The 23,410-nt window shown below is 37.4% G+C and overlaps 1 protein-coding gene across 1 annotated transcript in view; it reads left to right on the top strand.

The window, feature by feature from the left end:
- Positions 1–240: 240 nt before the first annotated feature.
- Positions 241–23,410, top strand: part of LOC150092505 (vesicular glutamate transporter 1-like) — a 51,735-nt gene continuing 28,565 nt past the window's right edge. The window contains exons 1-3 of the mRNA XM_090414499.1: positions 241–428; positions 15,268–15,421; positions 22,532–22,647. Coding sequence (XP_090270625.1) covers positions 379–428; positions 15,268–15,421; positions 22,532–22,647 — 320 coding nt within the window. The 5' untranslated portion in view covers positions 241–378. The remainder of the gene's footprint in view (positions 429–15,267; positions 15,422–22,531; positions 22,648–23,410) is intronic.

Raw genomic sequence — 23,410 nt, forward strand, 5'->3', positions numbered from 1 at the left:
TATTCTATGTCTAATGCGTAAATGTCTCGATTTATTTGCTCAAAGTATCAGCTTCATATTAAAGCCACAGGAACCTTTTTGCTTTGCTTTTCTCAAATCAAAAACGAAATACTCGGGTGACCTTGAACAGAACTCTATAAAGTTAACTTCGAAACACGCTCTCATATTCTCGTTCACATTTGCCACCAAAGCTGTCCCTCCTTGCCCCACTGCATGCGTCATCAAATTCTGTTTCTTGACCAGACGTGATAACGCCATGAGCTGAAGTGCTACTTCTACTTCCGTCTATACACTCCATCCCTTCCGCCAGCATCGACGCAATCCTAAAACTCTCCCCTCCTTCGTTATTCATCTCTGCAGTTCGCGAACACCTCTGCTATGGAACTCGAACCGATCGAAAAGAACAGGTTGCATGAACCACCTGCGGGGTAAGTCGGCAGTATTTTCCCTTCTTGTTTTTTATACAAGTGTAACGCGCCAAGCGTGTGTGACGCGCAACTTTGCTCAACGCAGATGTGAATATGTTGTGAACGCATGAACAGAAAATGGCGGGTGATTATATCTCGAAGATGCTAATAACGTTGAGGATAGAGAGCGTGCAAAATTCTTATTTATTTTATTATTATCCTGCGTTACTATTTATTTTATATTATTTCTTAAATTTAAAGAAATTAAAAGCAAAATTAAAATTAAAACACCCACACTATGGAGAGCAATTTGCAACGGGAGAAACGAAATTTCAAAATTAAATTAAAAAGCAACCGTAAGTTTTCTGTTCAGCACCCTTTTCCCAAAAACTGGTCTTTAGCTGGGAAAGTTGTTCGTCTTCCCACAGCAAAGTCGCTCACAAGACACCAGAGATTCGAAATAGCTCATCCGCTTTGTTATGCAGAATTGGTGGCGATATAATAATAACAAACCAGTAAGCAAATACAGCCATATCTCACCTCGCAACCTTCTGAGGATAAATCCGCATTACATTATAACGAAATCCAGTTTGCCAATTTTTGCCACACTGCTACGAGATATAAATTTCACACAGCCTGTGAAACTTCTCCAAACTGTAGCTGAGCTAATTACAGAAGTAATCCGTTGCGCTATCTAGTGGTAGACAGTTTGACGCCGCGTATATACGTCATTCCGCTCACGAATCATCCTCTGTGAACAGTTGAGCCGGGCTCCTTCCGATGTGTGCAGTAAGTCAAGAAAACGGGAAATTAAGTGCAGAGAAGAAAGAGAGTTAAACTGGTAAAAGTAAACACAGTTAAACACTGATATGGGCAAGCAACGCCGAAGACACTGTAAAGACACTAGAACTGTAACGAAGCTTACCAGATAAGGCTACGGTTTTCATCTATGCTAAATTTCATCTTATATTATAAATCAATATTTACGGAAAAATTAAAACTATAAAAATACTATTTTGTTTGCACTAGAAACAGAAAGTGCATTTTTTTCATTTAATTTTATCGTTTCGATTTAAAGTTTTAAATCAAACTTTTTAAATTAAATGGTTTAATTCACTTAAATATAAAGAGCCAATAGGCTTCATTCGGTTTAAAAACAACGTGGGATTTAATATCCCCTTAATTTGAATAATGGTTTAATTCTCTTGCAGAAGTGGCCAAGCGGTTGAGGTTCCCTCCCATCCAAACAATACGCAAGGGGTTCGAATCTCTCAACGAGTGGCACGAATATTTCGTGTATGTGTCAGGTGGCAGACGAGTTTTATTACCGTGGTATTCGACCGCCGTCTTTGTTTATTGATGACCTTAAAGAGACTTGAAGAAAAGCGCTATTTGATTCTTGAGCAGTTTTCTGACTTCCAACCTGATAGTATTTAGATGTGCGATGGCTCTCGTGGGTGGATGGCACATGAAAAAATTAAATCATCTGTGCAAAATGTTATTGATTTTGGCATAAGTAGGTGAGGATGCAGCTGAACTAAATGCCAGAGAGGGAGAAGAGAAAGGACTCTGTGTTTTGGCTCGTCAATACAAGACAGCTAGTTTGCCACTAATCACGAAGCATCGAATTTATTTAGCTGTTGAGAAGACCAAGATGACCAACGATCTCTCACGGGATTTACAAAAGGAATCAAAATGCAACGCATACGAGTTAGAAAAACAAGGTAAATACCTTGAAGAAAAGAAATCCTTAATAGTTTGGGAATTATCGAAATGGGAAATAAACAAGATCTCGCATAGATGAAACAAACTGTTTAGGAAGCGGTTCCTCTTAAAGCCTTCATAGCCCAAGTTGCAAGAATCGCTTCAATTTAGTCTCAACATCATCATTAAAAGTTTCCGACAAATCCACGGAACGTGCGCTGAGAAACTGCAGTGCACTGCTTTCGATGCAATGGAAGATATCTGCTGATTGATTACCAGTCATGTCCGATGAAATGTGAATTAGCCGCATATTTCTGAAACTGCGTCGAACGCCTGCAAGATTATTAGCCAGGACGACTCTACAGCTTACCGAAAAAGAGAATCCCTCACCTCAGTCCCGTAAATAAATCCTTGAATGAATTAATTACAACACGAATCGGAAATGCTACGACCAAAAAGGTTTTACTGCTCCGAAAGAAAAATGGTTTTCAAAGGTGAACGAAGATGCAAACATAATTCAATAACTTCTCAACTGATTAAAATATCCTCTTTCTTAAATTGTTTATTGTTATGCAGAAATGTGACCAACGCTAGAATTTAAACACTGTGAAACCAAAAAGAATATAAACCACATTCGAAAAGAAAAGCATATATGGTATAAAGACACAAAGAGAGAGAAAGTGTAAAGAAGGAATTGTTATTATTATTATTTCTTTTTTAGACTGCACTTTGTTTACCCCAAAACTTCACGGAATGTTGCATAAAAAGGATTTAATAAAAAGATTTAAGACTTTTTGGATTTAAGAATTTTCTAAAGTTCTGATCACAATTATTGACACTTTCATACCTGATGAACTCAACTATTTTGCTTGCTATTTTGGGTTCGTCACTCTCGAGAACGACATGAAGCGATTAAGCAGTGCACAATTGCAGAAAACATGAATGCTAATGTCAAGATGGCCTGCATGAGTGCCTTCATGAAAGCGATGTCTCTCATTGCATCTACTAGGACAGGGGACAGCAATCGACGGCCCGCGGGGCCGCATGCGACCAAAACGTGCATTTTTGGCGGCCATGAAAGGTTGACCGTACTTAGACGGCATGTGGCCCGTATGTTGAATTATTTAAATAATACATTTTATCTCATCTCATCTTCCTTTTTCCCTCTTTCAACTTGCGTTGTCGAAGGTTTATTAATCATCGGACCTCAAACCGTTCACAGGATGAGGTGGTCAGCCCCACACCCCGGTGTATCCTATGTCCGTAGTGTTGAGTAGTTTCAAGGCCGGTTTGCCTGCTTTTCGGGATGAAAAACCTCAGGATAAACTGGGGAAAAAACCCTGCTATCCACACCCAAGACTAGCTAACTTGGCTATGGCTGAGGAAGATCCTTAAGCTCCTCACGTCGCCGATGCGAATCGAACCCAGGACACCCCTTCCCCAGACATATGGTTGCGAAGTGCACAGCCACTAGGCTAACCGCGCAGACTATACATTTTAATATGAATAATAAATTAAAAATAATTTTATACTTCGTGATATCGCCATGTAACTTGGGGCGAGTCAACCTCGTGAGTCATCATTAGTGGAATAACAAAGACGCCTTCATCCGACGACAACAGAGATTTTGCGCACTTTTGCAGTCAGGTTCCCTGATCCCTCTTTTAAAATAATTTAATATCATCAACTATTATTTTCATTATTTGTATATTTATAAAAAAAACCCGTAAAACTGCAGATGAAGAAAGAAGGTTTAATGATGAATGGAACAGCAAGTATTTCTTTATTGAATATGGGGGAAAGTGACTTTCTCATATTTGTCATAAAAGTGTTGCTGTTATGAAAGAATATAATATCAGACGTCATTACGAGAATGTCGTATTTTATCTTGTAATATCGGACTTTAAATAATTCTGCGTTTTCTTTAAGATTGATATAATAAAAATTGATAACTTAAATAATTTATTTTCATTAACTATTGTCAGAACCCTGTATGAAGCAGGTAAGCTAAGAAATGCTATCCAAGAAATTAGAAGACTTGAAATTGGGATTTTTGGAATGAGTGAAGTTAGTTGGCCAGGATCTGGCAAAACTCAAGTCAATGACATGAAAATGTATCACTCTGGAACTTGTGAAAACAACCATCAAAACGGAGTTGGAATAATATTAAACAAAGATATCAATAAGTTACTGTTAAGCTTAATCCCCTACTGAGATGGGATGATGTTATTAAAATTGAAAGAACAACGACTAGATGTTAATCTTATACAAGTCTATGCCCCTACTGCTGACAAGAGTGATACCGAGATTGAAGAATTTTATGATCAATTAAAAGAACTAATGAAAAACACAAAAAAGCATGATATTAACATAGCCATGGGTGATTTCAATGCTAAAATCGGGAAAGGTAGAAGCGGAGATGTAGTTGGCGAACATGGACTGGGCATAAGAAATGAGAGAGGTGACCGTCTTATTCAATTCTGCCAGGAAGAGGAGCTAATAATCACAAACACATGGTTTAAGCTACCACCCCGAAGGTTGTATACTTGGCGATCACCACAGGATAATAATGGGAATATAGTCAGAAACCAAATTGATTACTTGCTAATTAATCAACGATTTCGAAGTTCTATAAAGAGTACAAAAACCTATCCTAATGCAGATATTGCTTCTGACCATAACCTACTGGTGGCAGAGACTGAAAATTAGACTGAAAGCTATACTTAAGAAACATCAACAAAAAAGGTTTGATTTAGAAAAATTAAAAAACACAGAGATAAAAAGCAAATTGAGTAAAGATCTGAATCAAGAGCTAGCACTTATCAAGAATGATGACATCATGAGGGTTGATGAATCGTGGGACAAATTAAAATCGGTCTTCATAGAGAAATTTACCAATACCTTATGTCCTAATAGAGCAGTAAAAAAAAAAGAAAAAAAGAAAGATTGGATGACTGATGAAATTCTTCCTCTCATGGATCAACGCAGATCATATAAAAATCATAATCCAACAAAATATAAAGAGGTTCAGAAAATTATTAAACACAAGATCAAAAGAAGCAAAAGAAATCTGGATGAATAAAAAAATGTAAAGAAATAGAAATTCTACAGGAAAAACATGACAATTTTAATCTACACAAAACGCTGAAAGAGATCTCAGGTATATGTAAGGATAAACAATTCTGTAAAAACAAAAAGCAAGAAATTATATCCGAAAAGGATGAAAAAATACAAGAATGGGTGAAATATGTAGAAGAACTCTTTACCGATAACAGACAGAACCCAGAAAATACTTATGAACGTATGGAAGGTCCATGTATTCTAAGATCAGAGGTAGAATATGCACTAAACTCAGCTAAAAATGGTAAAACCCTAGGCCCGGATAGAATACCGGCAGAAATAGTAAAGTTATTAGAAGGTGACAACATTAATATATTAGTAAAGCTATTTAATAAGATTTACGATACAGGCATAATCTCTCAAGACTGGTTACAGTCGACCTTCATTATGCTCCCTAAAAAAGCAAATGCGAACACTTGTAATGACTACAGAATGATCAGCCTAATGAATCACGTTCTCAAAATGTTTCTGAAAATAATTAAAGAAAAAAAAATCAGCTAACGCCTGCGTTGTTCCCGTATATAGGGAGTAGGCGGGGCCGTTTACATTATCTAACTTTGGAGACTGAGTGGGTAGTTCAATCTCCACTGGTAGCCAATCAGAGAGATAGCTGGTCCAGAGCTATCACTGATTCATCGGTACGCAGTGCAGAAGGCGGCAAGCTAGTGCCGCCATCTCGTGGTCTCTGATCCTAACAAAATATTTTTAATGTCTGAAAATAGTGTGAGTTCGACGGCCTATTTTCTTGAGTTTAGGGGACGAAAAACCCGCTAGCCCGTCAGAGATCGACTAACTCGGGAACCGGCCGAAAAAAAGGCTTACGAAAATTTTCTCTAATCAGCGACTAGATTTGAACCACTAAATCCTTTCTTCGTGCGGTCAAGCGCCGTAGAGTGCAAACGCCACTTCTACACAGGCTCAAGTTATTTTATATAAAAGTTATATTTATATAAAACTATATTTATATACATTTATATAAATTTATATAAAAATTTTATATAAAACTATTTATATAAATAGTTATTTATATAATTTATATAAATAATTAAAGAAAATGTGAAGACACCATCAGTGATACCCAATTCGGCTTTAGAAACGGTTTGGGAACAACAGAGGCTCTTTTCTGTTCTCAGATCTTATTCCAAAAATGTATTGACCAACACAAGGAAATATTCATTTGCTGGTTAAATGAAGATTGCAATCCAGAAATGGAAATAAAGGTTAGAATTGAAATGGCAAGAAAACATTTTCTCTTGATGAAATCAACACTGTGCAACCGCGGTTTAAGCTTAGAGTACGCATGGTTGAATGCTATGCATGGTCTGTACTGCTGTACGGTGTAGAAACATGACCCTTAAAGACAACATCAATAAAAAAACTTGAAGCCTTCGAGATGTGGTTATACAGACGAATGTTAAAAATTCCATTGGACAGCAAAAACGTCCAATCAGGAAGTACTGGAACAAATGGGGAAATCACGTGATCTTTTAGATACCATAAAAAGAAAGAAAACGGCATATCTTGGTCACCTACTTCTTAATGAAAAATATAAGATACTTCAATTGATTATAAAAGGGAAGATAAATGGAAGAAGAGGACAAGGAAGACGAAGAAAATCTTGGCTGGCAGACATCAGACAGTGGACTGGCATGAACTCTGAGAGACTGCTCAGAGTAGCTGAGAATCGCTCAAAATTTGCCAATGTGGTCGCCGATCTCCGATAGGACATGTTCTTCTTTGAGATGCCACTCAAAGAAGAAGAAGATCTTTGCTGGATTGTTCTGAATTATTACCGAAAGAACAAAATACATCAGAGCAGCATATTGTGCCTGTCAACTGTGCTTGGTCTACTCGTTGGCTTCATTGTTCTGTTAGAAATGAAATGCCCTAGTTTCTGGAATGCAAGTCAAACTCCTCCGTGGCTCAAAGGCGACATTTTCTTTTACAGTTCAGTTCAGGAGGCGACAAATCTTTAATATTATTTCCATCAGAAAAAGCCAGTACCGACTGCAGTATGCGCCCAGCTAATGCAGTATAGAGACTTCATGATCGTTCTTGCTTCCCCCCATAATTCCAACCAATCATCACCTCTTACCACACGGAAATCATTAGCAGAGATGACCACGAACAAATAATAATGGTTCGAGCTCGCAATGTGAGTAAATCTAAAAATATTCTCGTGTCAGCAAATCATGCAAAGTTCTGCGTAATTTTCATCATTGTTTGCATGTAGAGATTAAGCAATATTCTTCACACACACACACACACACACACACACACACACACACACACACACACACACACACACACACACACACACACACACACACACACACACACACACACACACACACACACACACACACAGAGAGAGAGAGAGAGAGTATCCAATGCCAGAAAATCGGATGTAAAAAAAATTGTTTGTTTCCGTCTCAAAATGCGGAGACACTCACAAAAACAAGCAACAAACGCGAAAAAAATATTTGACCTTTTCTTATGTGAATTTGGAGAATCTTCATCAATTATTTGGTAAAGTGGATGATTGTTTACGAACCTGTTCTTTATTATTTATTTTTTATTTTATTTTTATCACAGCAGCATTGTCTTCATCAGATTCGCCTTGTTGCTGTTTGTGTTCTTAGGTTGTTGCTTACACCCAAAGGAATATTGCTGGCTACTTGAGACGGGAGTGACAGCCCGACCATTCAACGCTCCTCATAATATACAAAATAAAAACCTCCCTGCCTTTTTTCACTTAACACACATGAATCAGCAACAAGAAAAGTAAAGCTATTACTTTACACACTTTTCCTGGAGCGTATAAAGTGCCTCACCTGCACCTTAGCCTGCTACTGCCAGACGGCAACATCTGCTCACACTTCCGTCTTGAAGAATATAAAAAGTACATTTGCATCATTTGCATGGGACTGGCGAAGCATGATCTGGGTATTCTTTAAGACAGAAAAAAGACAAAAAAGGAAAGTTTGGAGAAATCACGCTGCTACAGGTCTGAGAGAAAATGTTTAGAATCAGCACGCCTGTGATGGAGTAAAACTTCCTTAACCTGAACACGTATGGATGCGTTACGTTTCCAGAAGGGAATCATCCCGTACCTCAACCATTAACTTCGTTTCTCTCTGCTCCAAAAAGGAGTTTTGTTAGCATATTCGTTTTTTATTTGTTTTTCCAACTATCCGATGGAGTACTCTTCGTCCAATAAATGCCTATTTTTTATCGGAAAGTTGTTGGTTTAAATTGCAGCGAAACATTGGCAGTCTAATAAATAATTTAACTAGAGTATTTTAATTAATTTAAAATTAGAGAACAAATTACAGAAACCGCTCAAAAGAGCGACCGCCAACATTATTGCAGGCTTCACACCTTCGACGTAGTGATTGGCGTACATTGGCGAAAACACCAGACATTTCTCTTACAGCAACAGCGGCAATAGAAATCCTGGCAATAAGGTCCTCATTAAATCGATGGGGCTATCGTAGACCAGGCTTTTCATGTGGCTCCATAGGAAAAAGTCGACATGAGAGATCAGGTGATCGTGGCGGTCACGATAGGACCACCCCGACCCGTCCATCGTCCTGGAAATGTTGCATCCAAGGTGTTCCACACATCGATGATGAAATGAGGTGGCGCTCCGTCGTGGAACCACATACGTGTTTGACTGTTTGCTGGAACAGGGTTCGGTAATTCTGGCAAGACCTCTTGTAAAAATACGAGGTACGTTCTCCCATTCAGTCGTGCTGGCAGAAGGTATGGGCCAATCAAATGGTCATGTAGGAATCCAGCTCAAACATTTATGGAGAAACGCCTCCCGTATGAATATGGACGTGTGGTGTGCTGATTTCTGCTCGCTCACACTTGATAATTGTGGGTATTAAAAATGCCCTCACGTGTAAAGATGCATTCTTAAATGAATAAGACGCGTGCATCAAAGCCCTGCTGCAGGAACCACTGCAAAATCCACACGAGGCCGGTAATCTGCAAGTGTCAAGACGTGCACCCTCTGCGCATGATAGGGGTGTAATCGTTCGTCTCGTAAAACTCGCCACACCGTCGATTGGGGCACAAGTACGGCATGGAAAATTGCTCGCGTGCTACATTCGGAACGATCTGCAACCCTACGTAGAATTTCCTCTGGAACACGTGGCGTCCTCATACTCCTTGCACGCCCTGTATCCTGCATGCCGCTGACAAAGGAGCCCATTCGCACAGATACCTCTGCAATCGCTGAAAGGTTTTGCGATCAGGCTCGCGTCTGGTTGGAAAGCGCTCTCGGTACAGTCTTTGGGTTTCCCTCGCATTCTCATCCGCAGCTCCGAAAAAGAAATGCATGTCAGTCTTTTCCTGATTTGTGAAAGAATCCATCCTTTTTGCACTCCAAGGTAGAAACAACGACGACTGCAAAAACAAGCGTTTATTAGTGTTAACTGGAAAGCGTCCTCTATCGCTTCACCGCTTGAGTTCGGGCCATGCATTGTATGACGAAAAGTGCTTGTTTAGGTGTGTTCAATCACCCCTTAAAGTTCGGCCCAAGAGTTCTGAATCACCCTGTATATATATATATATATATATGTGTGTGTGTGTGTGTGTGTGTGTGTGTGTGTGTGTGTGTGTGTGTGTGTGTGTGTGTGTGTGTGTGTGTGTGCGTTCGCTCTGTTGTTAATTTTCTTGAGTTGTGGACTTCTTTAAAAATCGAATCTTCTTAACAATGTTTATAAAATGTTCGGTGTTTGGTAAAATGTTCTAGTTAGCGAAGAGAATTGAACCTCTTTAAGTTTTCCATATCCAGACTAAGGTTACTCATTCATTTAAAGTTTCAATGCCTGATGTTTCCCTACACTACTGTGACGAAGTCAGCTTATCAAGTTTTTGAATGCTGCAGAACCGCACTCAGTAACACGATCCTGCTGAACTGTATTCAGTGGCGTCTTCTGGTACGATACAAAACAAGAAGCGCTTTATTGCGAAACATTACACAAGCATTTGGGCCTTGGAATGTGACTTGTGTTTCATGACAGCGAAGTCAAAAGTTTTTTTTTTTTTTCGGTTGTGTGAGCATGTCACTTATTTTATTGGAAATTACGTAACAAACCAACGAATATGAATCAAGCGAAGATGCGATCTCTGACAGGAGACCGCATGTTGGCTCTTTTCCAGATGACGAAATCATTCCTCGCGAAAGATGACCCGTACGGCCTTGATTTCATCTCCCAGCGTCCTTGGTTTAGACTGAAGCTACTCCTAATCTCGAACTAATATATCTCACATATGCTTAACTGGATTGAAATGGGTAACTTGGGGCCTCTCCCCCAAGTTACCCAATTTCAATCCTTCAGAAATCGTAATTCTTAATGCCTAAAAAACCAACAAACCGCTGGTGAATTCTCAAAATTGTGTATCGGATTTTTTTTTTTAAATTTGCAGTTTACAACTTGCACAGATGATATCATGTCAGACACAGTTATGCAAGCACCGGATGGAAAAATACGCAAAATACATTAATTCACGACTATGCGTACGTGCTACATTTCAGAAGCAGACACTCATAATCGTGTTTGTCTAATTTAGGATGTGTTTGCTGCACATCCTAAATAAACATTTTAGAAATGCGTAACTTATTCACATTCTCTGCATTTCATATTTATTTCAACTTATTGTATTCAATGATTTTATCCAATTGTAAACTATTTTTAAGTTGCGAGTAAGTAACGGTATGTTTCTATACCGTTACTTACTCTTCTCGTGTGTACGACTGTGTGGATGGGGTTATGTTATATGCTGATAAGAGGTCTAGGTATTGTTCTGTATTGTTATTTATGTTCCTAATGATTATATTCATGTCACCTATTATTATCAAGTCTTCTGAGATCAAGTCTTTCCTTGTTTGGTACAACAGACAGTTTCTGATAATATGGCGTTACGTATTCGGACAAGTATATTGGTGTATTGTTGGGACCTTTCAGATCCTTGACTACTGTTTTTTTAATCCTGATAGCTTTATTAAGGAAATCATTTTTATACTGCTGTTGATTTAAGAGTTTGTAGTGTTGCTGTAAAGAGTTTAGCTCTTGTCGTAGTTCCGTTGTCTCTTTAACTAGATTATGCTGTATTTCTGTTAGCTCTTTAACGCAGTTTCTAATTTCTCTAATGGCCTGTCATACATCTTCTACAGAGTTATTATTAAATTTAATAAATTCCTCGTATTGGTTGAATTTTTCGGTAATCTGTATGGTATGATTTTGAAATATTTCTCCAACAAAATCGATTAAACAGTCTTTCAGGTTTTGTAATCTATTTTCTAGTAATGCATTCAAACTTGGCTCACCTGAGTTGCCGTTGTTGTTTTCTTTGTTTTTCATTTCCTCTGCTGTTGACTGCCGTGTTAGCTGTTTACCACCTGCGGTTGAAGGCCACAATCCTTTGTTTTCTCTAGAATGCAGACATTCCACTCGTCACGCTTTGCATTTGATTTTTGCTGCCAAGTGGCTTTGGACAGTCCCGAACAAAAAATTTATGTTTCTCTGACAGTTCCTGCATGTTGTGTGGTTTTCTTCCCCCGTTTATTCCCCCCCCCCCCGTTTGTAGCACTTCATATTTCTGGTTTAGGCAATCTTGCTGTGACTGCTAATATGGCGACTTCCTTTGTTCTCCTCTCGTGTAGTTGACCAACTTATACCTCGAACTTAACTTTGAATACTTATAATTTACTTGTTACTTAACAGGTACTTACAGTTTTTACGTCAATATGTTGGCGACTATATGTTATAGACGTTATCATGTCTCTATATTCTTCAAGAACAGAATTCACTGATACACTTTAAATTTTCATTAACAAGAAAAAATCTAATTTGCAACTAAAAATATGGGAGCATTGAAGTAGTGTGCTTGCAACCGCTGGCTGCTAAAGCACCGTCTAATATCTCTAATCGCTAATAATAATAATACTTTTTTTTTAACATTAACATTTCATTTATCATCTTACAGACCATTTACATATTTACGCATATTTACATATATTTGCATATTACAGATATTTTTTACAGTGAATTTCATAAAACTTTTTCCGTTTTTTGTATTCTAAAATGCGTTAATAATAGTTACTATGAATGGTAATTTATAGTTTGCAATTGGATAAGGTTACATTTTTAACAGCATTTATGGTAAAACAGTAAGTTACATATATTTTACAATTTTTGCTTTTTAATGTTTTTAGCTGCTGTAACTACCGCACTTCAACGTAATAAATATATTTTTTCCTGTTGATCTCAGTTGTGATGTAATGACTCAGCTTGCATCCTCGAAGCTGTTTAATGAGCTTACCTGATCGCACCAGTTAGATATTTTTCATTGATTTGATTGCTGTGTTGGAAGTAGGCTGACATTTCTATCCTATCCCAATGGCTTTAACAGGCCTTTAAGGCCCACAACCTTCCAAGCATGCTTGGATTTCGTAACCGAAATACGAGGATAGAATGGTCACTCCTATGCCTCAAGGTATTCTTGGCTGTATCCCTGTGTGTTCAAGGGGCCGGTTTGTCTGCTTGCGGGATGAAAAACACCAAATAAACTGGCGGAAAAAACCCTACTGCCCGCGCCCAAGACCGGCTAACTTGGCTATGGCTGAGGAAGATCCTTCAGCTCCTCACGTCTCCGACGGGAATCAAACCTAGGACACTCCTTCCCCAGTCACATGGTTGCGAAGCGCAAAGCCACTAGGCTAACCGCGCGGACAGGCTGACATTTGAGAGATCAAATGAATGATCTGCAAGGTCTGATCAAAGTGAAGTTGCGCTATGTTCTGGTGTTATAGCATCTGTCTCGATGGTTCACATTCATTTTTACCGTGGTCTTCTTTATGAACTAATTAGGAGACTTTTTTTCACAGTGGCATCCTTTCTATGTCTTCTGAGCTTTTCATTTGTATTGGTTTTGACGTTTATCACTTCATCAAGAATATCTTGTCATCTGTCATCCACAAAAATTGGTAATTTTTTCTCTTTTTGCTTTTCTTGCTTGGTAAAACAGATTCTGGTTGAACGGTGTTAAATATTCTGATAGGAAGGTTGGTGTGTGTTGTCTTGCAATTCAATTCCATGGCAACTGTTTTTTATGTCTACTGGCTTTTATGAGATTGTCTCTTGTGGACTTGCTTGTAAGACAAACTATGACTGGTGCAGGTCATTACAACTCTTGTTTTTTCTCTTCTTAGGAATCTAATTTATGGTCTGAATGTCGTTAAGCTGTAGGGAATATCAATTGCATGGCCTAATTTTAAAACCACGTCTCTGAAGTTTTCTGTAGGTGCAATTTCAGGAAGACCGTTTATGATAAGATCTTTTTTTTATGTTGTTGCTGATGTAAACGTTCGTATTGTAGTTTTAGAGAATGAAGTTCTTCACGGAGTTCGGATGTTTCTTTCATCAAATTGTGTTGCCTGTCATTTAGTGCAAATTTTTATTTTTGCTAGAGTTTTTTGTTATTTGTTCGTTCTGTTTGTCGAAGAGTTCTTGCACATGATCTACTAAGCTGGATTTTATAGTCTCTATACCGTTTTCTATTAGTATATTTAAAGAGTTGAAATTACAGGACTCACCTGCAATTTTTTTGTCTGTTCAGTTCGTCATCTGATTTTGTCTCCGGTATAATCGGCTGCGTCGTAGGTGGTTGCCTTAAGTGCGTTTCTGTGTTCCACCAGCAGATTAAACACTTCCATTCCTTGCATGTTGCATTGGTTTTTCGTTGCTAGGTTGTTTCTGAAAAGCCGGCACATTTTAAGTGTAGAATCCTACTGCATTTCATACAGGTTATTTAGACATTTGATACATTCATGACTCACCTATCTTTCCTTGGGCAATTGTGGCGTGATTGTAAAGATGGCGACGTTCTTTGTTCTTCTCTTGTTGTTGAACGCAGTCCTCTCTGTTCACTTTTCAACACTTCAAAATTTGGATTCTTCTTAGCCGAATTCGGTGAATTTTATATCACTGTCTTCGGCGTGACAAGTACAGTTACTTAGGAACACGTTCAAATTAAATCCAGGAGTTGGAACCACTTTAAATCTATAAAAAACGGGCACAGAGTTATCACTGTGCGTCCTTTCGTATGCTATACAGCGCCGTCTATTAATAATAATAATAATAATAATAATAATAATAATAATAATAATAATAATAATAATAATAATAATAATGAAATTAATTCAAACTAGCCACTTTATTAAAACGATTCTATCAAAAAATACATATGTTATGAATATTTAAAAAGGAATATCAGTTAGTGATATGAGTAAAGCATCACTACCATGCACATAAATGCAAACAAGCATTTTGCTCACTCAGCTTCTAAAATATATAACAGCATTGAACCTCTGAGAGTATGACATTGGAGAAAGTGGAATTTCTAAATCTTAAAGCATAAAAATAACTAATCTTGAAAAGTTGTTTAAGTCATAACTCTTATTTACTCGATCTACAGCTCAGGACTGGTTAAAGCAATTACACAGAGGAGACCGTAGTAAATATCAGATCGACACTTGGCTCTCTGAAATTGGGAGTGCAATAGTTGAAACAGGAGATTTATCCCATTGCTTCGACTAGAAATAGGCACGCACGCGCACACACACACACACACACACACACACACACACACACACACACACACACACACACACACACACACACACACACACACAACAACCAGAAAACTTGTTTTACATGTTAACCGTGCACATGGTAACCGCAATGCATGTGATATCAAAATGTGTTTTTTGATTTGACATTATATAATTGAATTTTAGTTTACCTCATTTTACATCGTTTTCTATCTTTAATAACAATTAGTGTAAAATATTTGCTTATTATTTTTCTTAACAGCGATATTGAAATAAGTAGCAAATAATAGGGCATTACAAGCACTTCACAGCATCTTTAACTGGTCTGAAAATTATCCATCAGTGTGTTTAACTGAATTGTTTTTTCTTTATTTATAGACGCGCTTAACATTTTATATATTTGTGTTGTAGTAACGAGCCGCCAGGGTTAACCAGTGCTCCTCAAAGTCGTACTTTGCAATGGCTGATGCTTTGTGTATTTATATTCATCGGAGAAGTGCTCTCTGCCTTGATGTTGAGTACACGACAGGCGTATGTAGCCATTATGATCAGAACGGGTTATGAGGTAATTATTTTAGGAATTCGTGTTATTTTGCATTTCACTTTTTTATCTTCCGAATCAGAATGAATAATAAATAATAGAATGATCTCTTTTATCGTTTAATAGAAAAGATAAAAGAGATTAGTTGTCGAGGAAAGTACTCATTTGTGTTTATCTGATTTGTATTCTTTAATATGACTTGCCAACACCCCCTAATTTGAGAAGTGCTTGCTGTATGAGTTCCAACCTGCGAATATTGCAGCCAAAGAAGTTTGGAACAGCTCCTGAATAAAAACCGGATTAAGACGGTGAAGGGAACTGCATTTGACTCACTGAAATGGTTAAATGTTAGCTACCTTGAAAAGCAAGTCGGGTTCTATATGGTCACTGTTGACCCATTCCGAAACATAGCATCCGGTGACATAGCATTCCGAAACATAGCACCCATAGATTCATTTTTGAACTGTATACCTTAAGGGAAGCTGCTATTCTCTCAGTGCTCCTAACCAGCTAAGTCCCTGGAGACAGAACAAATATTGCACACGAACTGAAAATCAAAATACGTTCGGCCTCAAGCCGGTGTGTGCGGAGAACTGCTATTCACTTTTACGGACGAACGTTTCGTCAAACAAATTGTTGCCTCTTCAGCACATGAACTCAGAGAACCAGCCACGGGGAAGCATCGCTTATAAAACAAAAATAAATGAAGCACTTCCATTCAAAGGAAGAAATTTGTTAGAGAACACAGTCATGATGTGCTGTTGTCAAAATCTGCGGATATTCTTAGCAACAGAACGAATACGTTGTTCCGGAGCACTAAATGCCACAGGTCAGTCAGATGCATGAGCTTTTCCCATAATCTGAAGCAGAAGAACTTCCCTTTCTTCTTCCATCACGTGAATAGTTCAGAAATTAATGCCATTTTTATTTTAAGACATTTTACGTTACTTTACATACTATATTTTAAGCTACTTTACAAGACATTTAAGTTGCTTAAATGTCTTGTAAAGTAACTCAACCTTTACGAGTTGCAAAGATATATATGCAGGACATACCATTCAAACCCATAATCGATTGCCGATATTTTCCATCCCTCTTCCCTCCAACTATCTCGCACATCTGGTGGAGTTCCCCATACGACTGTGGGCAAGACACAACTATAAGCGGACTTCTTCTTATTATTATTCCTTCCCTCCTCTTTTACCTTGAGGGGGCCCAAAATTTTCTATTCACTTAATTGCTTCCGTATTGAGGACAAGGTGGTTAGTCCTACTCTTCTTGGTGTGTGTGTGTGTGTGTGTGTGTGTGTGTGTGTGTGTGTGTGTGTGTGTGTGTGTGTGTGTGTGTGTGTGTGTGTGGATGCGTGTGTTCACGGGGCGGTTTTGCCTGTTCTGTGTGACAAATAACCCACCTTTCGGGGTTAAAAAACCGCCTACCTCCGTATGAGACCGGCTAACTTACCTTCAATCGAAAGAGACCACTAAAAGGTTCCTCATGTCACTGTCAGGAATCGAACCCAGGTTTTTCCGACCAATTGGCTTCGTCTATACCATAAGTTCCTTCTAGGGGGGGGGGGGGATATAGTGGGATCAGAAGCATTTGTTCAGGCGATCTAGGGGTCTGAGGCTCTTTATAGAAGAAATTAATAATATATATTTAAAAATTAATTATTTTCGTGATTTCGCGATTAAATAATCATTTAAAATTTAAATATTGAATTTTAATTAATCTTATGCCCGTCTTACACGATCAATTTGTTTATCAATTTTCTATTTCAATTATTTAATCATTTGAAAAAATTACCATGTCGGATAGAAATAGATGTCAATTATCTATGTCAGTAAGAAAATAGAGTATGCACATATGTGTGTATAATAGGTTATGTTTACAGTAGCAAATATATTCGTTATATTTCATTTCAAAATATATGTAAAATATAAAAAACACTTTTATATATTATACTGTTTTCTGTGGTTATGTTTTGTAGGTTTGTTGTTTATATCTTGCGTAATTACTTATTTATTAATTATTATTTATAATTATTCGGACAAAACGAGGAAAACTGTTATAATGGGGGGGGTTACAAAATTTATGGCTTGCAAAGTGGGCAGTGGCCAGAAAAAGTTTGTGAACCTATGGTCTATATTAACTGAGTTACAGAGGCTCGCGTACTACTTTGGAAAAAAAAAACTGTCGCAATAGAACCGTAATTGATCACAAACGTTTCTCGAAAAGAAACCACAGTACTATTAGAAGAACAATTATCATGGACATGATGGCGATATTTGAATACTACATCGCAACATGTTCTGCCATTTATATGAGAAATTGAACGGGGAATAAAAAATGTTAAGTGAGGGGCTTGCGACTAGCTTTTACCTCGATGTTTAAGGAATTTGGTGAAAAGTGGACCATTGGGGAACAAGGAATTACTATGCACGAGTACACGCGTATATTCATACTTGAGAAAACGATTAAATGGCTCTTCATCATCTTATCAACATTCATCCCCGTATAAATTTTACGGACGATTTACTAAACGACAGATCCTGCCTTTCTTTCTTTGTTATCATTATTTCAGACGCTCTCGTGGAGATCTCCGAAAAGAATAAAGTTATCTATTTAGTCTAGAGACAATCAACGCATAGGAAGATACCGTACCTCCACGCAACGTCCCATCGCTGCCAATCACAATAAAAAAGAAAATTAAAAATTTAAAAAAATCCACACAATCACTACGAGACAGAATTAATAACATTTCCAGAAGCACAATGAAAAGAAGCCAAGAACTCAAATATCTTGGTCTTATCCTTTCAAATAATTATAGCTAATATACTAAAAGAGCCCGCTCCTTTACCAATGTAGAAAGAGTATCACCCCCTTACCAACGATTTTGTCACAGATAATATTCAAAAGATGGTGCATCACTAAGGATTCAAAGTCTCTTTGATCTCAAGTTTCCTTCACCCTCACAAATAACTTCCCCACCACCACCACTGATAAAATTGGGAGCATAGAAGATCATTGCAATTTCATGTGCACGAACGAACAGGAGGGTAAGAATAAACGAACATGTCAAAACACATTAAGGATGGAGATAGAAAAAAAGAAAGAAAGAAAAATACAAGTTCAGACTAGCAGTACATAAAATAAAAGCAGTTCATCATGTATTATGGAAATGTGCTAAATTATCTGCACTGATTACAATTTTGATTTCCAGAACAATTCAGAGGATCAATTGAAATGTCAAAAACTCGGGCATCAAATGTAAAAGGATTCAAGATGTGATCCCAGGTCCATTTGTGGTCATGATTTACCAAAAACCTGACACAAAACCATCTCGAACTTTCTAAGTATTCTCACCGCTATTCATCTAAATATTATTTAAAAGTTTAAAAAAGGGTGTGCTTGAAGGTCAAAGCTGTGTTACTGAGAGGAGACCTCCACATAGCCTTTAAAGGAATGCGGGGAACCGACCAGGGCTTCTGTCCTAATGTCCACATCCTCACCTTCTCGTGGTGCACCCTATTGGGTATCTAGCTGGATACTGAACGAACGAGGATGGGCTTGCAATTTGGGATTTAGCCGACCAAATTTTATTTTTATTGGCTTAAACCAATATACAAAATGATGGTACAACATGCAAAATTTCATGCCTGTTGGGACGTCGCCCAGTTAAACAAGGGTCCCCGTTGTTTTCGCCAGGGAACCAGGGCGAACAGCGAAAAGACAGCTACTGGAACAAATCTGAAAACACACCTCAACTCAACATCACCAGAGTTAAAGATCGGTACTATGAACATACGAAGCCTGAATGGCAAAGAAATGGAGCTAGCTGAAGTATTAGATAAAATAAGTACCAGATCGACATAACAGGGGAGACTGAAGCAAAAATGACAAAATCTGATGAGATCTTTCTGAGCAATAAATACAAAATGTTATATTCAGTCAATGACATTCAAGGAAAAGGAGGAGTAGCCATAGTATTCAACACAAAATACGAGGCTAATCTTGAATGGCAGTCAGTCTCAAGTAGAGTGATGTGGGCAAATATGAGAATGGGGAACTGGACAATGAGACTTATTTGTGCCTATGGTCCCACAGAAGGGTCTACTAAGGGAGAAGTGGAGGAATTTTTGGTGCTTTAGAGAAAGCAACTGACACAGTGAAAAAGGAAAAGGAAAAGTTGGTCCTTGTTAGGAATCGAAATAGCAGAGTAGGAAATGATTCTGAGACATACAAAATATTTTGAGAAAATTTGGAGAAAACAGATATTTAGAGAAAATTTTTTGAGAAAATGTGGAGAAAATAATACTAACAAATACCTGTTGGGTTTCTGCTCAGGACATGGGCTGGTTATTACTAACACCATGTTCCAACATAACAATGTGAAGAACTTCACATGGAGAGAAGAGGCAAGGAATAAGAAAAGTCTCATGGACTATGTTATTGTTCATAGTGATGTTTTCTCCCTGATGCAGGACACCAGAGTGTACAGAGGATTTGAAATTGGAAGTGATCACTATTTAGTCTTGAGCAGAATAAAATTGAATTTCATATTGAAAACAATAATATGTAAGAAAATTTTAAAGCGAATAAAAGTTGAGCAGCTCTGAGATACGAACTGTCGACTAAAATACACAAAGATTATTGAAGAAAAAATGAAAGAGTTTGAGAACATGAACCAAACCTTGGAGATTCAGTGGCAAGCCTTGAAGAAAACCTTAATTGATTCAGCCAGAGAGGCATGTGGTGAAAAATAGAAAAATCAGAACTCCATGGTGGACACAGGAAGTTAAAAAGGCAGTGAAGGAAAAGAAGAAAGCATATCAAACGTTAATGGCAAATAACTCAGCTTGTGCTCTTAGAGAATACAGAGACAAAAGTCACGGGAGGACTTTGGCAAGAACATAGAAACTAAATATGAAGAAGCTGTCAAGATATTCTGGAGGTTGTTGAAGAAGCTTAGAAATGGAGGAAAGAGTGCTAGAAAAGAAGTTAGAGATGGTAAAGGTGACATAAAAACGGAAGAAAAAGATATCCGTGAACTATGGAGTAATTACTTCGAAAAATGGCTAAATTAAATAAGCAGTGATAGCACAGTGGTAAAAAACAGGCATGCAGTCAGGAATACATATCCATACTTGAAATAGAAAAAGCCATCAAAGGCTTGAAATGTGGAAAGGCGGCAGGAGTAGATGATATTCGACCAGAAATGCTGAAGTATGGTGGTATAAAAGTCTTACAGTGGCTGCACTGCATTGTTCAGAAGGCCTGGACAGAGAAACGAGTTCCTGATGGTTGGAGTAGAGCTCTCATAGTATCCATATATAAAAAGGGACATTAAACTGAATGTGAGAATTAAAGGCGGTATTTCCCTACTTAGTGTTCCTGGCAAGATTTAGCAAGTATACTTGAGAAATGGTTAAGAAGAATGGTGGAGGAAAAGCTTGGTGAAGAACAAGCTGGATTCAGGCCAAATAGAGTCTGTCAGGATCAGATCTTCACTTTACGACAAATAGTGGAGAAAGCATGGGAATATAAAAAAGATCTGTATTTAAGTTTGCACTTTGTCGATGTGTAAAAGGCATATGATAAGGTGCCAAGAGAGAAGTTATTCAATACGCTACAGTTATATGGTGTCAATGGGGAATTATATCAAGCAATACTTAGTCTTTATTTGAGTTGCAAGTCAGCAGTTAGAATTGAAGGAAGTACAATAAGATGGTTTAATGTTAAATATGGTGTGAGACAAGGATGTACATTATCCCCTCTGTTATTCATTATCTCTATGGATCATATTATGAAGTGGTATTAAACACGATATCAGAATTGGAGATGATAATGTCAGCTCTTTGTTTTATGCGGACGATGATATACTTCTAAATAAATCCGCTATAAGTCTGCAAGATTCTCTGACTAAATTAAATAACTGTTGTAATAGATATGGTATCTATAGACAAAAACAATGAAAATAGGTAGAATCGTATGTCAAGTACGTCCTGAATGGAGAACCTGCGTAACAAGTAAAACAAGTTTATTCCACAAGGAGACGTTTTGTTGCACAAGTTTTAGTCAAGATGGTAAATTAAATATGGAAATAGACAACAGAATCAACAAAGATGGTATGGTAGGAAGTCAATTGAATAAATTCATATGGAATAAGAGAGAAATTAGTCGGAAAACTAAATTAGCTGTATACCAGACAGTGTTCAAACCAGTTTTAATTTATGGATCTGAGAGCTGGGTCAGAAGTAAAACACTTGACCAAAGACTAGAGACCGCAGATGTGAGAGTCTTGAGAAAGATTATAGGCATGAACAGATGGCATCAATGGCAATATCATATTAAAAAAAAATTAGAATGTTAGGAAAGAACTTGACATTGTCAGCATCCAGGAATGCTTTAGCAGAGCTAATTTCAGGTGGTATGGTCACTTAAGTAGAATGGGAGAGGAAAGAAAAATAGGAAAAACCACCCAGAGGAAGACCAAGATATAGCTGGATTGATACGGCAAAGTGCAAAGACGATAGAAATATAAGATCTGGTAATGATGTTGGAGTCTTGACAAGTAACAGACTGATTTGGAGGAAAATTATAGATAGGAAGTTAATAATGATGTAAGTTTTTCATGTAGTACTACCATATCCTGTACACCCCATGAGGGCGCATGTCAGGAATTTGATGATGATGATGATGATGATGATGATGATGATGATGAAGTTTAAAGAATGAATAAAACTGTGCAACAAAAAGTCTCCTTGTGGAATAAACTGTTATGACTGGACATGAACTGTTCAACATCAACAAATCCTCGAGGAATTAATTGCACTTATCGGTTTTAGAGTTTTCTGTACTTTTCGTATGCTGCGATCTGATCTTTCTTTCTCTCATTTTACATATAATTCTCCCTAAAGATATTTTTTTATTTCTTTGGATTATCAAAAGACAATACCGGAACCGATAAAAACTCTTTCTCTGTACGGTGCAGGGTTGGCAGCTTATTTAGTTCTTTGCCCACCGAGACTCTAGCTATACTATAATTCTTTCAAAAGCGGACATATCGGTGTTCTATAAGTGCATTTATCAAGTTAGTAACCATGTTAATGTGTGTTTTTTTTCCTGTTCTAACAGAATTCGGCATCGTCGGACACGACTCTTTACCTATATCTCGGATTGGCCCAGGCTATCCCATGTTTTCTTGTTCATCTTCCAGGAGGAGTTCTAGCAACGATTTTTCCTCCTCATTGGTAAAAAGAATTTATTGTTCAACTATTTGTCTAAGTTATGATAAATTTTCTTAACCTAAACTGGCCAGTTATAATTATATAAACTGATAAACTTAGTGTTCAACAATTTACAATTTGTGATGTGAAAAATTTTATTATTATTATTATTATTATTATTAATACAAAGTCAAAACAAGATATCATATAAACAAAAATTTGACTGGTGATATAGAACAATTCAGATTCTACCCAAGAATCTAAGAATTGTCCGTCAGGTAGCGTCGCAAAATATGGACTGTTCCAAGTAATGCTGTTTTTCGTAGGTCATTTTCTTAACCTAAACTGGCCAGTTATAATTATATAAACTCATAAACTTAGTGTTCAACAATTTACAATTAGTGATGTGAAAAATTTTATTATTATTATTATTATTATTATTATTATTATTATCCGTTGTACCAAGCAAGAAAAGCAAAAACAGAAAAAATTTACCAATTCTTGTGGATCGGATATTATAAGATATTCTGAGGAAGTTAGAAACTTCAAAGTCTACACGAATTAAAAGCTCAGATGATATAGTTAGACTGCCTGCCTCAGTGAAAGCAAAAGACTTCTAATTAAATCTAAAAGAAGACTTCAGTACAATAGAAAAATGAATGTGAACCATCAGCCAGATGAAATAATATCAGAAAATACGAGCAAATGCACTTTTGACTCGCTCAATGCATGGAAGTAGCACACAAATCATACGAGAGGACCCTCTACTAGCATATTAACATCGGAA

This window comes from Typopeltis vanoorti, chromosome 25 (genome assembly GCF_054136105.1).
Source record: "Typopeltis vanoorti isolate ZY-2024b chromosome 25, IOZ_Tvanoo_1.0, whole genome shotgun sequence".
Lineage (NCBI taxonomy): Eukaryota > Metazoa > Arthropoda > Arachnida > Uropygi > Thelyphonidae > Typopeltis > Typopeltis vanoorti.